Genomic DNA, 15,817 nt, shown 5'->3' on the forward strand with positions numbered 1-15,817 from the left:
GAAGTGGCGGAGGGGAAGCGGCGCCGCTGAGGGGCCCGAGCGGGACCGGGATCGGAACCGGGATCGGGATCAGGAGTTGGGAACGGGAACCGGGATCGGGACCGGCAGCGGCGGCGGGGAGCGCCCCCGCGCGCAGCTCCAGGTAGCGCGGCCGGAGGGGCGGGAGCGGCCTGAGGGGGTCAGGGCCTGAGGGGGGGCGCGGCCTGGGCGGGAAGCGCGGCCTGAGGGGCCCGGCCCCGAATCCCGGGGTTCGGAGGGGGCAGCGTCGCCTCTTCCCTCGGAAATTCCCGGGGTCCGGGGGGTCACGGTCACCCCCCCATTGCTGGGATCCTGGGGGGTCACGGTCACTCCCTGCGACGGAAAAATCCCGGGATTTGAGTGGTCACGGTCAGCCCTTCACATCCCAAAAACCGCGATATGGAGGGGCCATGGTCGCGTCTTCCCACACAAAAAATCCCGGGATTTGTGGGGATCAGGATCATAACCCCCATCCTGGAATTCTGGGGGGTCGCGGTCAGTCCTTCCCCATCCCAAATCCTGGGATTGGGACGGGTCACGGGCATCCCCTCCCGCCTGGAATTTCGGGGAGTTTGGTGTCTGTGTGAGGAGTTTGGGGTGGGGAGTTTGGGGTGGGAATGGGGAGTTTGAGATGGGGAATTTGGGATAGGAATGGGGAGTTTGGGATGGGGAATTTGGGATAGGAATCGTGAGTTTGGGATGGGGAGGTTGGGATGGAGAATTTGGGATAGGAATGGGGAGATTGGGATGGGGAGTTTGGGATGAGGATGGGGAATTTGGGATTGGAAGCTCGGGATGGGGATGGGGGCCTTGGGATCCCGGATCTTTGGGAAAAGCCCAAAATCCCACGGAATCCCCGCCCAGACCCCTGCAGACGTTGTGGGAATCCCGGGAAAATCGGGAATCCCGATAAAACGGGGCATCCCGATAAAACGGGGCATCCCGAGCCGTCCCGGCCCCTTTGGGATTTTCGGGATGCCGGGCTCGGGGCCGCGCTGCGGGGCCGGCAGATGGCCGGGAATTAATCCCCTCCAAATCCCGGGAATTTAATCCCGCACGGATCCCTCGGGACGGGGCCGCTGCGCCGGGATGGGGGCGGGAGCGGGGTGGGGAATTTGGGATCGGGAATTTGGGATGGGGCTGGGGGGTTTGGGATCGGGATGGGGAGTTTGGGGTCAGTGTGGGATCCGGGATTTGCCGCAGGTGGAATTTCGGGCCGATCCCTCCCTGTTTGTGGCTGTCGCTGCCTCCTTTCCCCAGCCGGGAAGGATTTCCCAAATCGCGCTGCTGATCCCAAACAGCTCCCTCAAGATTGCCCAGGCCATTCCCAAAAGGAATCTGGGATTGCGGTGGGGAAATCCGGGATCCACCCCAGACATTCCCAGGGATTTGGGTGTGAATGGGGAAGGACAAAGGGAGCAGTTGCCCCCTGGAAAACAATTCCCAGCTTTTCCAAAGGAGCCGTTCCCTGCCTGGGGAGGGTTTTCCCGGGATGAAAGGGCAGGAAAAAGGGGATTTGGGCAGGAAAAGGCTTCTCCCGGGGCACATTCCAGAGGGAAATGAATGGAATCCCACCTGCTGGGGCTTTCCTGGATCCAGAGGGAATCTGGGGGTGGAATTGGGGTTGGATCCCTGATTTCCCACCTCAGATCCAGAGGGAATCTGGGAAGGGGGAATTTTGGGATAAAGGGGGAATTTTTGGGATAAAGGGGATTTTTGGGAGAAAAGGGGGTTTTTGGAATGAAAGGGAGAGTTTTTGGGATGGGAAAGGCATTTTTGGGATGAAAGGGGGACTTATTGGGACAAAAGGGGGATTTTTTGGAACAGAGAGAAGGTGTTTGGGGTGGAAGGGGAATGGGAATGGAAAAGGCTGCAGGACACCGGGATTCCCTGGGGTTTGTGGGGATGGAAACCCGGGGATTCCCAAACCGCCCCCGCCCTGAACCCCTTTCCCTGCAATTGCCAGCCATGGGGGACATGAAGACGCCGGATTTCGACGACCTGCTGGCCGCCTTCGACATCCCGGACATCGACGCCAACGAGGCGATCCAGTCGCACCAGGAGGAGCCCGAGGCGCCCGGGAAGGCGCTGCCGGGGGAGCCGGGCCCCGGCGCCGCCGCGGCCGAGCCCGCGCTGCCGCACGCCGACATCTCGGCCGTCAGCGTCATCGTCAAGAACACCGTGTGCCCCGAGCAGGCCGAGCCCAAGGACGGGCACGGGCACGGGCACGGGCTGGCGCCGCGGCTGCTGCAGAACGGCTTCGGCTCCGAGGGCGCCCGGCCCGCCGAGCCCGCCCCCAACGGCGACTGCTGGGCCAAGGAGAAGGGCGCCAAGGGCCTGGAGCTCTTCTCGCCCTTCAGCCCCGAGCCCGGCCACGACGGCGCCGACCTCATCGACCGCAAGGCCAAGGACAAGGCGCCGGCCGCGGGCCCCGCTGCCGGCTGCAAGGAGCCGCTGGGGGACGGCCCCGAGGGGCTGGAGCCGCCGTTCCCGGCGCCCTTCCGGGCTGCGGATGGAGCCCACCCTGTCCCCTGCATCAAGAAGGAGGAGTCGGACCCGGAGGAGGCTCCGGGCCGGGGCTGCAGCCCCAAGGGGCTGGCGCTGGATCACCTCAAGTCCGTCACCGTGCGGTACCCGGCCGGGGGCTCGCCCGCGGCGCCGTGGCCAGGAGCGGAGCCAGCGGCGCTGGACGGCGGCACCGGCGCCGGGGCTGAGCTCAAGCACTCGCCCGGGAGCCCCCGGGAGCCGTTCTCATCGCCAGGAGTGCCCGTGCCGCCCTCCCCCAAGCAGCTCTCCTTGAAGGAGGAGCGGGAGGTGCTGGGGAAGGCCGTGGGGAGCCCCCCGAGCGCGTCCAGCGCTGAGGAGGAGGAGGAGGAGGAGGAGGAAAGCACCAACTCGCCGTCCTCCAGCTCCTCGCGGCCGCTCAAGGTGCGCATCAAAACCATCAAAACCTCCTGCGGCAGCATCACCAGGACGGTCACCAGGGTGTCCTCGGACTCGGAGCCGCCCTGCAGCAAAGTGCCCAGCGAGCAGAGCTCCCAGGAGCCCCTGGAGGGTCCCGCTGGCGTCCCCACGGAGGCGGCCAAGGAGAAATCGGAGCTCTCCAGCCCCCTGAAGAGCACGGAGGGGCCCAAAATCGTCAGCGTGCAGCTGGGCAACGGCACCAAGCTGAAGGGCACCGTGCTGCCCGTGGCCACCATCCAGAGCGCCAGCAGCGCCATGCTCATCGCCGCCAGCGTGGCGCAGCAGAAATCCGTGGTGCTGCCCGCCAAGGCCGGCAAATCCGTGGCCAAGAACATCCTGAGCCTGGTGCCGCAGCCCCTGCCCAAGGGCGACGCCCGCGCCAACGGCGGCGCCAAGGCCGGCGGCGGCGCCAAGGCCAACGTGGCCGGCACCGTCATCTCGCGCAGCCAGTCCAGCCTGGTGGAGGCCTTCAACAAGATCCTCAACAGCAAGAACCTGCTGCCCACCTACAAGCCCAACCTGAGCCCGCCGGCCGAGGCCAGCCTGGCGCTGCCGCCCTCGGGCTTCCGCTGCCTCGAGTGCGGCGACGCCTTCGCGCTGGAGAAGAGCCTGGCGCGGCACTACGACCGGCGCAGCATGCGCATCGAGGTCACCTGCAACCACTGCACCAAGCGCCTGGTGTTCTTCAACAAGTGCAGCCTGCTGCTGCACGCGCGCGAGCACAAGGACAAGGGGCTGGTGATGCAGTGCTCGCACCTGGTGATGCGCCCCATCGCCCTGGAGCAGATGATCGGGCAGCCCGACGTGACGGCGCTGGCGCCGCTGGCGCTGCCCGCCGCCAGGGCGGCGCAGGAGGGCGGCGCGGGGCCGGAGCTGCTGCCCGTGCTGCCCCTGGGCTCCGAGCCCGGCAGCTACAGCTGCTTCCGCTGCCTCGAGTGCAAGGAGCAGTGCAAGGACAAGGCCGGGCTGGCCACGCACTTCCAGCAGGCCGGGACGGGCAGCGGCAGCAGCAGCAGCAGCAGCACGGTGAGAGCAGGGCTGGGAGGGGGCTCAGAGCCCTGGGAGGGGGCTCAGAGTGCTGGGAGGCACTGGGGTTCCAAGGGTGATCCCAGGTGGAATTCCCGGGGTTCCATGGATGATCCCGGTGTTTCAGGCGTGCTTGGCGTGCCCCATGATCCTGGCCCTGAGGGCTGGAATTCCGGGGCTTCCGAGGCTGATCCCAGGTGGAATTCCCAGGATCGTCCTGGTGTTTTCCAGGTGTGCTCGGCGTGCCCCGTGATCCCGGGTGGAATTCCCAGGTTCCATAGGTTATCCCGTTTTTGCAGGTGTGCTCGGCGTGCCCCGTGATCCCGGGTGGAATTCCCGGGATTCCATAGGCTGTCCCGTTTTTGCAGGTGTGCTCGGCGTGCCCCACGATCCCGGGTGGAATTCCCAGGTTCCATAGGCTGTCCTGTTTTTCCAGGTGTGCTCGGCGTGCCCCGTGATCCCGGGTGGAATTCCCAGGTTCCATAGGTTATCCCGCTTTTCCAGGTGTGCTCGGCGTGCCCCACGATCCCAGGTGGAATTCCCAGGTTCCATAGGTTATCCCGTTTTTCCAGGTGTGCTCGGCGTGCCCCACGATCCCGGGTGGAATTCCCAGGTTCCATAGGCTGTCCCGTTTTTCCAGGTGTGCTCGGCGTGCCCCATGATCCCGGGTGGAATTCCCTGGTTCCATAGGCTGTCCCGTTTTTCCAGGTGTGCTCGGCGTGCCCCACGATCCCGGGTGGAATTCCCAGGTTCCATAGGCTGTCCCGTTTTTCCAGGTGTGCTCGGCGTGCCCCATGATCCCGGGTGGAATTCCCTGGTTCCATAGGCTGTCCCGTTTTTCCAGGTGTGCTCGGCGTGCCCCACGATCCCGGGTGGAATTCCCAGGTTCCATAGGCTGTCCCGTTTTTGCAGGTGTGCTCGGCGTGCCCCATGATCCTGGCCAACCGCTGCAGCTTCAGCGCGCACCAGCGCATGCACCGCAGCCGCCCGCCCCACGTGTGCCCCGAGTGCGGCGGCAACTTCCTGCTGGCCAACTTCGAGTCGCACCTCAAGGAGTCCTGCCTGCACTTCTCCCGCAGGGTGGGATACAGGTACGGGGCCAGGGAATCCTGGAAATTACAGCAATCCTTGTCTGGGGTCCTGGTTCCACTTGGAGTTTTCCCTGAACTAGTTTGGATCCTGATCCTTGATAGAATTTTCCCAGAACTGTTCTGGATCCCGGTTTTCACTGGGAATTTTCCCAGAACTTGTTTGGGATCGTGGTTCCAGTTAGGATTCCCAGAGCCGCTTTGGATCCCAGTTTCCACTGGGAATTTTCTCAGAACTGGTTTGGATCCCAGTTTCCACTGGGAATTCTCCCAGAACCGGTTTGGGATCCTGGTTCCAGTTGCAATTCCCAGAACCACTCTGTTTCCCAGTCTCCATTGGGAATTCCCAGAACCTCTTTGGATCTCATTTTCCCCTGGGGGTTCTCCAGGTGTCCCAGCTGCTCCGTGGTGTTCGGGGGCGTCAATTCCATCAAGTCCCACATCCAGAGCTCGCACTGCGAGGTTTTCCACAAGTGCCCCATCTGCCCCATGGCCTTCAAGTCGGCGCCCAGCGCCCACGCCCACGTGTACACGCAGCACCCCGGCTTCAGCAACCAGCAGTCCAAGTGAGTGCTCGCGGAACGCCCAAAATACCCCAAAATTTCCCTGGAATTCCCTGGGATTCCACAGATCCGCCCAGGGTCCCGGGGAGCGGCTCGGCTTCGTCCTGGAAAGGTTGGGGTGGGAGGTTTGGGAATGGGAGGTTTGGGAATGGGAGGTTGGGCTGGGAGGATTGGGAATGTTTTGCTGTGGGAACGGAGCTGGCTGGGAGATTTGGGAATGTGGCCCTTGGGAATGATCCCAGAGGGCTTTTCCTGCCTGAGCCATTCCAGGATTTCAGGGTTGGGAGAACTGGGAATGTTCCATGATGGGCAGAAACTCCTCTGTGGGTGGGATGAGCTCAACTCTCACCTTCCTTTTTCCGTCCCTTTTTCCCTATTTTTTCCCTCTTCTTCCCTCCTTTTCCCCCTCCCTTTTCTGTCTGTTTTTTCCCCTCCTTTTTCTCTGTTGTCCTCCTCCTTTCCCATTTCCTTTTTCCTTCCCATTTCCTCCTTTATCCTTCCATTTTTTCTCTCCCATTCCTTCCTTTTCCTTTCCCTTTTTCCTTCTCATTTCCCCTTCTTTTTCCTTCCCTCATTTCTTTCTTTCCCCTCCTTTTTCCTTCCATTTTTTCTCTCTTGTTCCCTCATTTTTCATTCCCGTTTTCCTTCTCATTTCCCTTCCTTTTTGCTTCCCTTCTCTGTTTCCCCTCCTTTTTCCTTCCCTTTTCCTCCTTTATCCTTCCATTTTTTCTCTCACATTCCTTCCTTTTCCTTTACCCTCCCCTCATTTCTTTCCCCTCTTTTTCCCTTCCCTATTTTCTCTCTCATTCCCTCCTTTTCCCTTTTTCCTTCTCATTTCCCCTCCTTTTCCCCTCCCTCTCCGCTCCCCCCGGCGTGTCCCCCGCCGCGTTTTTTCCCCGTTTTTCCCCATTTTTCCCCCGTTTTGCCCCAGGATGATTTACAAGTGTGCCATGTGTGACACGGTGTTCACGCACAAGCCGCTGCTGTCGTCGCACTTTGATCAGCACCTGCTGCCCCAGCGCGTCAGCGTCTTCCGCTGCCCGCAGTGCCCGCTGCTCTTCGCGCAGAAACGCACCATGCTCGAGCACCTCAAGGTCGGGCCCCAATCCCACACAAAAATGGGGAGATTCCGGCCAAAAATGGGGAAATCCCGGCCAGAAACGATGGGATTTTCCCCCAGATTGGGAGAAGTCAGAGTGGGGAATGCTTGGGGGCCCAGAAACACACCATGCTCGAGCACCTCAAGGTCAGGCCTCAGTCCCGGCCAAAAATGGCAAAATCTCGGCCAAAAATGGCAAAATTTCAGCCAGAAACGGTGGAAATTTCCCCCAGATTGGGGGAAATGGGAGGGGGGAGTGGGACCCAGCCATGGTCTGGATCCTGGAGCATCTCAGGGTCAGGCTCCGTCCCAGACAGAATCCCAGCTTGGAATGGCAAAATTCCAGATGGAAATGGGGAAATCCCGGCCAGAGATGATGTGAATTTCCCCCAAATTGGGGAAAATGAGACTGGGTAGGGGGACCCAGCCGAGCTCTGGGCACATCAAGGTCAGGCCCCAAATTCCGGGTGGGAATGGTGAGGTTCCGGCCAGAAGTGGGGAAATCCCGGCCAGAAACGATGGGATTTTCCCCCAGACTGGGGAAATGGGAGCGGGGAGGGTGACCCGGCCGTGCTCTGGGCCCAGGAGCGCCCAGAGCTCCCTGAATCCCCAATCTCTCCCTCTCCTTGCAGAACACGCACCAGGCGCAGCCGGGCCCGGAGGAGCCCTCGCGGCGCTCGGGGCCGCTGCCGGCGCCCAAGGCGGAGCTGCCGGAGCCGCCGCGGCGCTCGGGCTCCTCCTCGAGCTCCTCGGAGGAGGAGGAGGAGGAGGAGGAGGAGGCGCCGAGCTCGCCCGAGCTGCGGCGGGCGCGGCGCGGGCGCTTCCCGCGGGGCAGGGCCGGCGCCAAGGCCAAGGGCAGCGGCTGGAGCTGCGGCCTCTGCCACGCGTGGTTCCCCGAGCGCGACGAGTACGTGGCGCACATGAAGAGGGAGCACGGCAAGGTGGGCGCCGTTCCTGGGAATCCCGGGGGGCTTGGGGCGTTCTGGGCGGGACTGGAGGGAAATGGAGCGGGAATCCCGGCTGCCGGATCCTCCTGGATGCTCCTGGATCCCCCTGGATCCTGGGAATGGGAGGGTTTGGGAATGGGAGTCAGGCTTTTGGAATAATTCCTGGCTGGATGAACAATCCCAGATGGGATTTGAGGGAGAATGGAGCTCTTCCAGCTGGAGGGGGAGTCCTGGATGCTCCTGGATCCTCTGGGATCCCCCTGGATCCTGGGAATGGGAGGGTTTGGGAATGAGGATTGTTTTTGGGGTAATTCCTGATTGGATGAAGGATCCCAGGCGGGATTTGAGGGAAAATTGAATTCCTCTGGCTTGAGGGGGAATCCTGGATGCTCCTGGATCCCCCTGGATCCTCCCGCTTCCCCCGGATCCACCTGGGTGCTCCTGGAGCCTCCTGGATCCTGGGAATGGAAGGATTTGGGAATGGGAATGAGATGTTTGGAATAATTCCCGACTGGATGAACAATCCCAGGAGGGAAAATTGAATTCCCACCTCCAGCTGGAGTGGGAATCCCAGCTTTTGGATCCCTCTGGATCCCTCCTGGATTTTCCCCTGGTTTTTCTTAGATCCCTCCTGGGTTTTTCCTGGGTTTCCCCCGGGATCCTGAGCGGGATTTTTCCCAGTTTTCCGCGGGATCCTGAGCTGTTTTTTCCCAGTTTTGTCCTGGTTTCCCCGTGATCCTGATGGTTTTCCCCCCGCAGTCGGTGAAGAAGTTCCCGTGCCACCTGTGCGAGCGCTCCTTCTGCTCGGCCCCGAGCCTGCGGCGCCACGTCCGCGTCAACCACGAGGGCATCAAACGCGTCTACCCCTGCCGGTACTGCCGCGCTTGCTGGGCTGGTGCCCGGGGTTCTGGGGTTCCTGGGTCGTTCCCGGGCTTCCTGGGGTTCTGTGAGAGCGGGAATGCTGGGGCTGGGGTGGCCAATTGGGACAGGGAACTGGGAGGGAGCAGGGAGGATTGAGGGGGCTTGGGCTTGGGCAGGGAAAAGGGGAACTCTCAAGGAATTGGGGTTTAATTCCCAGGGAAATCAGGCTTTAGTTCCCAGGAAAATCAGGGATTAATTCCCAGGGAATAAGGGTTTAATTCCCAAGGAATCGGTGTTAATTCCCAGGAAAATCAGGGTTTAATTCTCAGGGAATGAGGGTTTAATTCCCAAGGACTCAGCGATAAATTCCCAGGAAAATGAGTGCTTAACTCCCAAGGAATCAGGGTTTAATTCCCCAGGAATCAGGGAATAATTCTCAGGGAAATCGAGTTTGATTCCCAGGAAAATCAGGGTTTCGTTCCCAGGGAATCAGTGTTCAATTCCCAAGGAATCAGGGTTTAGTTCCCAGGGAATCAGTGTTCAATTCCCAGGAAAATCAGGGTTTGGTTCCCAGGAGAATCAGGGTTTAATTCCCAAGGATTCAGGGTTTAATTCCCAAGGAATCAGGGTTCAGTTCCCCCCAGCTCTGCCCAAGAAGGGAATGGAGATTCCGGGAGCGAGGAGGGTTTGGGGCTCCGGGCTCCGTGTGGATCCCGGGCACACGGGGCCGCTCCGTCCGTCCCCAGGTACTGCACGGAGGGGAAGCGAACCTTCAGCAGCCGCCTGATCCTGGAGAAGCACATCCAGGTGCGGCACGGCCTCCAGGTGACCGACCCCGCCCGCAGCCAGCAGGTGGTGACGGCCCGCGGCCCGCCCGGCCCCAACCAGGTGCGGCGTCCGGGAATCCCGGCGGTTCCTGGGAATTCTGGGCGTTTCTTGGGAATTCTTGGGGATTTCCTGGGAATTTCGGGGCTTTGGGGCAGGACTGGGGGGAGGTTTATCCTGCAGTTCCTGCCGTGTTGGACCTGGCAGGCATCGGCAAGCAAAGAATCCTGGAACCCACAAATGCCAGACCTAAACTTTGTCCAGGTGGGGAGGTTTTGGATCTGGGACTGCCCACGGAATTATCTGGAATTCCTGGGGTTTCTTGGGAATTCCTGGGAATTTCCTGGGAACTTCAGCGTTTGTGGCAGGATCGGAGCCTCCTCATCCCAGAATCCCTTCTGGGAGCTGCCCCAGTTCCCAAGGGATTTCCAGGGGTTTCTCCCAAGGTGACCAAGGGATTTCCCAAGGGGTTTCTCCCAAGGGGAAGAAGGGATTTCCCAAGGGGAAGACGGAGTTTCCCAAGGGGTTTCTCCCGAGGGATTTTCCCAGGGGTTCCTCCTCGCTGGGATTCCCTGCCCATCCCTGCCCGTTCATCCCCGATGTTCCCCCTCTTCCCCAGGGGTTTCTCCCGGCCGTTCATTATCCCCAGCCCTCACTGGGATCCCTGCCCATCCCTGCCCGCTCATCCCCGGTGTTTCCCCCCTTCCCTGCCCGTTCATCCCCGGTGTTTCCCCGCTCTCTCCAGGCCCCGGGCCGCCGGCGCAAGCTCTCCTCGGAGGAGTCGTGCAGCGAGGAGCCCGACAGCACCACCCCGCCCGCCAAGAGCCCGCGGGCGCCGCTGCGCTGCCGCAAGTGCGGGCTGAGCGCCGGGAGCCGCGCGGAGCTGCAGGCGCACCTGGCGCAGCACCGCCCGCAGGGCGCGCCCCAGTGCCGCGAGTGCGGCCTCTGCTTCACCTCGGCCAGCGCGCTCGGCCGGCACCGCTTCATCTCGCACAAGAAGCGCCGCGGGGCCGAGCCCGAGGAGCCCGCGGGGGCGGCGGGGAGCGGGAACGGGAGTGGGAACGGGAGCGGGAACGGGGCCGCCCCCGGCGGGAACGGCGGCAGCAGCGCCGAGGGGAAGCTGGAGTGCAAAGTGTGCGGGCGGGGCTTCGAGAGCCAGCTCAACCTCAAAACGCACTTCAGGACCCACGGGATGGCCTTCATCCGGGCCCGGCAGGGCAACGAGGAGAACTGAGCGCTCCTGGGATTCTGGAATGTCCTGGGATTGTCCTGGGATTCATCCGGGCCCGGCAGGGCAACGAGGAAAAGTGAGAACTCCTGGGAATCCCGGAATTCCTGGCATTGTCCTGGGATTGGCTTCATCCGAGCCTGGCAGGGGGCTGAGGAGACCTGAGCCTTCCTGGGAATCCTGAGATTCTGTGGGATCAGCTCTGAGCCCGGGAATCTCGGCATTCCCGGAATTCCAGGATCAGCCCGAGGAGAGCTGAGCGTTCCCGGGAATTTCAGCATTCCCAGAATTCCGGGATCAGCCTGAGGAGAGCTCAGCATTCCCAGGAATTTCAGCATCCCCGGAATTCCGGGCTGGGCTCCAAGGCCGGAATCGGCGCCGTGTACATAAATCCCCCCCGAGCCCTTCCCGGTGTCCGAGGAGGGAAAGTTGGGAATGGGACTGGGGCGATCCCCAATCCCGCCGGGAACCCCCTGGGAATGTTGGATTTTGGGGGGATTTGGGGTTTCCGGGACCCCTCCGGGCCCTTCCCAGGAATTCCCGGATCCAGACGGGTTGGGGGAAGCTTTTCCAGCAAAATCCGCCTTTTCTGTTATTATTTTTGGGGTTTTTTTTGTTTTCCTGGATTTTTTTCCCGTTTGGGAACGGTCCTGGTGTGTTTTGTTGGGAAGGGGGCGATTCCAGAGCCCTGGAATTCCGGAGGTGCCCGGGAAGGACACTTGGACACAGCTGGACATTGCCGAGGGAGCAGGAGGAGGAAAAAAGCTGGAAAAATGAGAGAAAATAAGGAAAGAGGAGATTTTTCCTTTGGCAAAGGAATAAAAAACCCCAGGATTGGGAATGGATCCCAAATCCCAGCCAGGACCCTTTCCCAAAAGGAAAAATGGGAAAATGCTCTCGAATTCCAGGCTGAGGGTGAGGTTTGGGCCTTTTCCAGCGTTTTTCCATCTCCTTCCCTCGGGATCCGGGACCTTTCCCACCCCAATCCCCCCAAAATCCCCTGGAAAAGCTGCTCCCACCTCGGCACCGCCGTTCCCGGAGAATTCCCAGAGAATTCCCTGAGGATTCCCTCCCCTCTCCCTGTAAAGCTGTACCATACACTAAAATCCCCGAATCCCAACAACTGCTGTGCTCCCTCTGGGATTTGGTTTGGTTTCCCAAGGTTTTTTCCCCATTTTTTTGTGTTTTTCGGGATGGCAGAAGCTGCTTTGGGGTTGATTTTTTTTTTTTTTTCCTTTTATTTTGGATTTTTATTCCCGGTTTTTCTGACTTTTTCCAAGCAGGAATGAGGGGAGTTTCCCCTCCCCTTTTCCCTGCGGGTGGATGGATGGAAAAAGGGTGGGAAAAAACTGGGAAAAATCAGGTGGAATCGGCCATTCCCAAAAATCCCCCAGGCCGGGTGTAAATATAGAGAAGAAATTAAAGTTTCTATGAGATTTAGAATGAAAAAAATTCCCAAAAAAAAAAAAAAAAAAAACAAAAACCCAACTATGGAAAAATGGCTTTGGACCCACGGTTTTCAGCATTTCAGTGCCTTGAGCTGGACTAGGGGGTGGAGGGAGGGAGGGGCTGGAATTTCGGGGTTGGAGCTCTGGAATTTTGGGGATGTTCCCACCTGGAATTTCGGGAATGTTTCCCCTGGAATTTTGGGAATGTTCTCCCCTGGACTTCTGGGGTTGGACTGCTGGAATTTCAGGGGTGTTCCCCCCTGGAATTTCTGTGTTGGAGCCCTGGAATTTTGCGGTTGGACCCCTTAATTTCAGGGATGCTCTCCCCTGGAATTTCGGGAATGTTCCCCCCGGTATTCCGGGGCTGTTCCCCGGGGGTTTCGGGGATTTTTCGGGAATGTGCTGACGGAAAGCCGCGGGCTCGGGAGGCTCTCAGGAATTCTTTATTCTGTAGGAATCGATTCCATTAAACTCCAGTGGTTTCACCCTCTGTGCCCGGCCTGGCTCCCCCGGAATTCCCGGGAAAACCCCGGGAGCGGGAATGGGGACGGGGGAGGGGCTCAGGGCTCCGCTGCATCCCCGAATTTTGGTCCTGCCCCCCAAAAAAGGGGCTTGGGAAGGGTTGGGGGCCCCCTGTCCCCTCCCCGTGTCCGTCTGTCCCCTCCCCGTCCCCAGAGCCCCCTCACCCTTCCCCGGGGCTTGAAAAAACCAAATTTTAGGGTTTTGTAATGCTAAAAATTAAAAAAAAAAAAAAAAAAAAAAAAAGGACATTGAGGGGACATGGGTGGGGGGGGACACAGGGGACACGGAGGGGACATTGGGGGGGACACAAAGGGGGGACACAAAGGGGGGACACAAAGGGGGGACATTGGGGACACGGGGGGGACACAGGGGGAGAGGACACGAGGGGACACGGGGACAATGGGGGGGACAATGGGGGGATATTGGGGACGCTCCAAGGGTCCCCATCAGGCCAGGCCTGGGGGGAGGGGGAGGGAAATTCCAGGAAATTTCCCTTCCCTGGGAAGCTCCGGATCCTCCCTGATTTGGGATTCGGGATTTGGGATTCGGGGTCGGGACCGGGCCCCCAAAGCCCCCCCCCATCGTGTGTCCAACATTCCAGCCCCGGATTCCCGGCTGGAATTTCCCGGGAAAGGGGGAGGGGGGTCCCAGCCCCCCCGGGAATCCCACCCCGGGTGTCCCGGAGGAGGGAAGGACCCCGCGGGGCCGGGAATTCCGGGAATTTCTGGATTTTGGGATTCCCAGCCTTCAGGAGACCCCTCCCCGTTCCCTCCCCGCACATTCCATGGGATTGGGGGCGAATTCCAGGGAATCCCAAGCAGAGCAAAGGCGGAGCTGCCCCCATCCCCATCCCTGCCCCGTTCCCGCCGTTCCTCCCGGTTTTTCCATGGAATTCTGTCCCATCTCTCAGCAGAGTCCGGGCCCGGGAGCAGCCCCAGCTCCGAGGCCGCTTTTCCCCAGGGAGCAGAACCGGGAAGTTTGGAATTCTCCCGTTCCTTCCTGGGGGGGGAGGGAAATTATTTCTTTTTGTTTTTCCGGGAATTTTTTTTTCCGGGGAATTTTTTTTTTGTTGTTTTTTTTTGTTGTTTTGCTGTTCCTTCGGCCCGGGCGGGCCCGCGGGGTTTCACATGATGCCGTTGGTGAGGTACTGGAAGCCGTCGTAGAGCTTGGTGGTGATGGATCTCATGGAGCCGTCCACCATCTGCTCCACCAGCAGCTGCAGCTGCTCCTCCGTCAGGTTCATGTGGAAACGCTCCTTGAGGTGCCGGATGGTGGAGGAGCCGTGGAAGCAGGGCAGCTGCGAGCCTGGAAACGGGGAAAAAACGGGGGAAATGGGAAAAACGGCCAAAAAAAGGGAAAAACCGCAGCTGCGAGCCTGGAAACGGGGAAAAAACGGGGGGGAATGGGAAAAACGGCAGCTGAGAGAATGGGGAATGGGGAAAAAGGGGGGGAAATGGGAAAAACAGCAGCTGAGAGAATGGGGAATGGGGAAAAAGGGGGGGAAATGGGAAAAACGGCAAAAAAATGGGAAAAACAGCAGCTGTGAGCCTGAAAATGGGGAAAAAACGGGGGAAATGGGAAAAACGGCAAAAAAAAGGGAAAACCGGCAGCTGCGAGCCTGGAAAACGGGGAAAAAATGGGGGAAAATGGGAAAAACGGCAGCTGGGAGGATGAAAAATCAGGAAAAATGGGAAACAGGGCAGCTGGGAGACAGGAAAAATGAAAAAACCTGGGAATCTGGGAGCTGAGAGACTGGAAAAATAGGAAAACTTGGGGTGGGAATGTTGGGAATCTGGGTTTGGAATGCGGGCAGAGGGACAGGGGAGCTGCGAGCCTGGGCAATGGAAATCCGGGTTGGGATGAGGGGAAAGGGGATTTGGGATCCTGGGCAATGGAAATCTGGGTTGGGATGAGGGGAAAAGGGATTTGGGATCCTGGGCAATGGAAATCCGGGTTGGGATGAGGGCTGGAACGGGGAATGCTCTGGGAGGAGCAGGTCTGGGACGGAATTCCGGGATTCCCACCTTGCTGCATGATCTCCACGATCTGCACCACCTTGTCCATGTGCTTGCGGGCGGCGATCAGCCCCTGCAGCATCAGCATCTTGTAGTAGTTGAACATGTCCCCGTCCAGGCCGCCCATCACCTGCGGGACACGGAACGGGGCTGGGAATGGCCTGGAATGGCCTGGAACCCCCTGGAATGCCTTGGAATGGGCTGCAACCCCCTGGAATGCCTTGGAATGGGCTGGAACCCCCTGGAATGCCTTGGAATGGGCTGGAACCCCCTGGAATGGCCTGGAATGGCCTGGAATGGCCTGGGAACCCCTGGAATGGCCTGGAATGGCCTGGAACCCCCTGGAATGGCCTGGAACCCCCTGGAATGGCCTGGAACCCCTGGAATGCCTTGGAATGGGCTGGAACCCCCTGGAATGGCCTGGATCCCCCTGAAATGGCCCGGGAATGGCCTGGAACCCCCTGGAATGGCCTGGAACCCCTGGAATGGGCTGGAACCCCCTGGAATGGCCTGGAATGGGCTGGAACCCCCTGGAATGGCCTGGAACCCCCTGGAATGGCCTGGAATGGCCTGGGAACCCCTGGAATGGCCTGGAATGGCCTGGAACCCCCTGAAATGGCCCGGGAATGGCCTGGAACCCCCTGGAAGGGCCTGGAACCCCCTGGAATGGCCTGGGAACCCCTGGAATGGCCCGGGAATGGCCTGGAACCCCCTGGAATGGCCTGGAACCCCCTGGAATGGCCTGGAACCCCCTGGAATGGCCTGGAACCCCCTGGAATGGCCTGGAACCCCTGGAATGGCCTGGGAACCCCTGGAATGGCCTGGGAACCCCTGGAATGCCTTGGAATGGCCTGGAATCCCCTGGAATGGCCTGGAATGGGCTGGAACCCCCTGGAATGGCCTGGAATGGCCTGGAACCCCCTGGAATGGCCTGGAACCCCCTGGAATGGCCTGGAATGGCCTGGGAATCCCTGGAATGGCCTGGGAACCCCTGGAATGGCCTGGGAAACCCTGGAATGTGCTGGAACCCCCTGGAATGGCCTGGAACCCCCTGGAATGGCCTGGAATGGCCTGGGAATCCCTGGAATGGCCTGGGAACCCCTGGAATGGCCTGGGAAACCCTGGAATGTGCTGGAACCCCCTGGAATGGCCTGGAATGGCCTGGGAATCCCTGGAATGGCCTGGGAACCCCTGGAATGGCCTGGGAAACCCT

The 15,817-nt window shown here is 60.2% G+C and overlaps 2 protein-coding genes across 3 annotated transcripts in view; one reads left to right on the forward strand and one right to left on the reverse strand.

The window, feature by feature from the left end:
• On the forward strand, nt 1-12,552 carry ZNF687 (zinc finger protein 687). The gene is made up of 9 exons (XM_063176609.1): nt 1-142; nt 1,985-4,008; nt 4,921-5,099; nt 5,486-5,662; nt 6,591-6,753; nt 7,391-7,699; nt 8,465-8,577; nt 9,313-9,454; nt 10,137-12,552. The coding sequence occupies exons 2-9, from the start codon at nt 1,987-1,989 to the stop codon at nt 10,623-10,625; spliced, it is 3,594 nt and encodes a 1,197-aa protein (XP_063032679.1). The 5' UTR covers nt 1-142; nt 1,985-1,986; the 3' UTR covers nt 10,626-12,552.
• Nucleotides 12,489-15,817, reverse strand: part of PI4KB (phosphatidylinositol 4-kinase beta) — an 18,137-nt gene continuing 14,808 nt past the window's right edge. For both annotated transcript variants that reach the window (XM_063176611.1, XM_063176610.1), the window contains 2 exons: nt 14,614-14,734; nt 12,489-13,894 (listed from right to left, as the gene is read on the reverse strand). In XM_063176611.1, the coding sequence (XP_063032681.1) occupies nt 13,713-13,894; nt 14,614-14,734 (303 nt within the window). In that variant the 3' untranslated portion in view covers nt 12,489-13,712. The remainder of the gene's footprint in view (nt 13,895-14,613; nt 14,735-15,817) is intronic.

This window comes from Melospiza melodia, chromosome 25 (genome assembly GCF_035770615.1).
Source record: "Melospiza melodia melodia isolate bMelMel2 chromosome 25, bMelMel2.pri, whole genome shotgun sequence".
Taxonomy (NCBI): Eukaryota; Metazoa; Chordata; class Aves; order Passeriformes; family Passerellidae; genus Melospiza; species Melospiza melodia.

What these genes read in the sequence shown, in the direction of transcription:
- ZNF687 (XM_063176609.1), top strand. Translation starts at nt 1,987, where the DNA reads ATGGGGGACATGAAGACGCCGGATTTCGACGACCTGCTGGCCGCCTTC. An exon ending in GCAGCAGCAGCAGCAGCACG is followed by an intron (nt 4,009 to 4,920) that starts GTGAGAGCAGGG and finishes CCGTTTTTGCAG; the next exon opens with GTGTGCTCGGCGTGCCCCAT. An exon ending in GCCCGCCCGGCCCCAACCAG is followed by an intron (nt 9,455 to 10,136) that starts GTGCGGCGTCCG and finishes CGCTCTCTCCAG; the next exon opens with GCCCCGGGCCGCCGGCGCAA.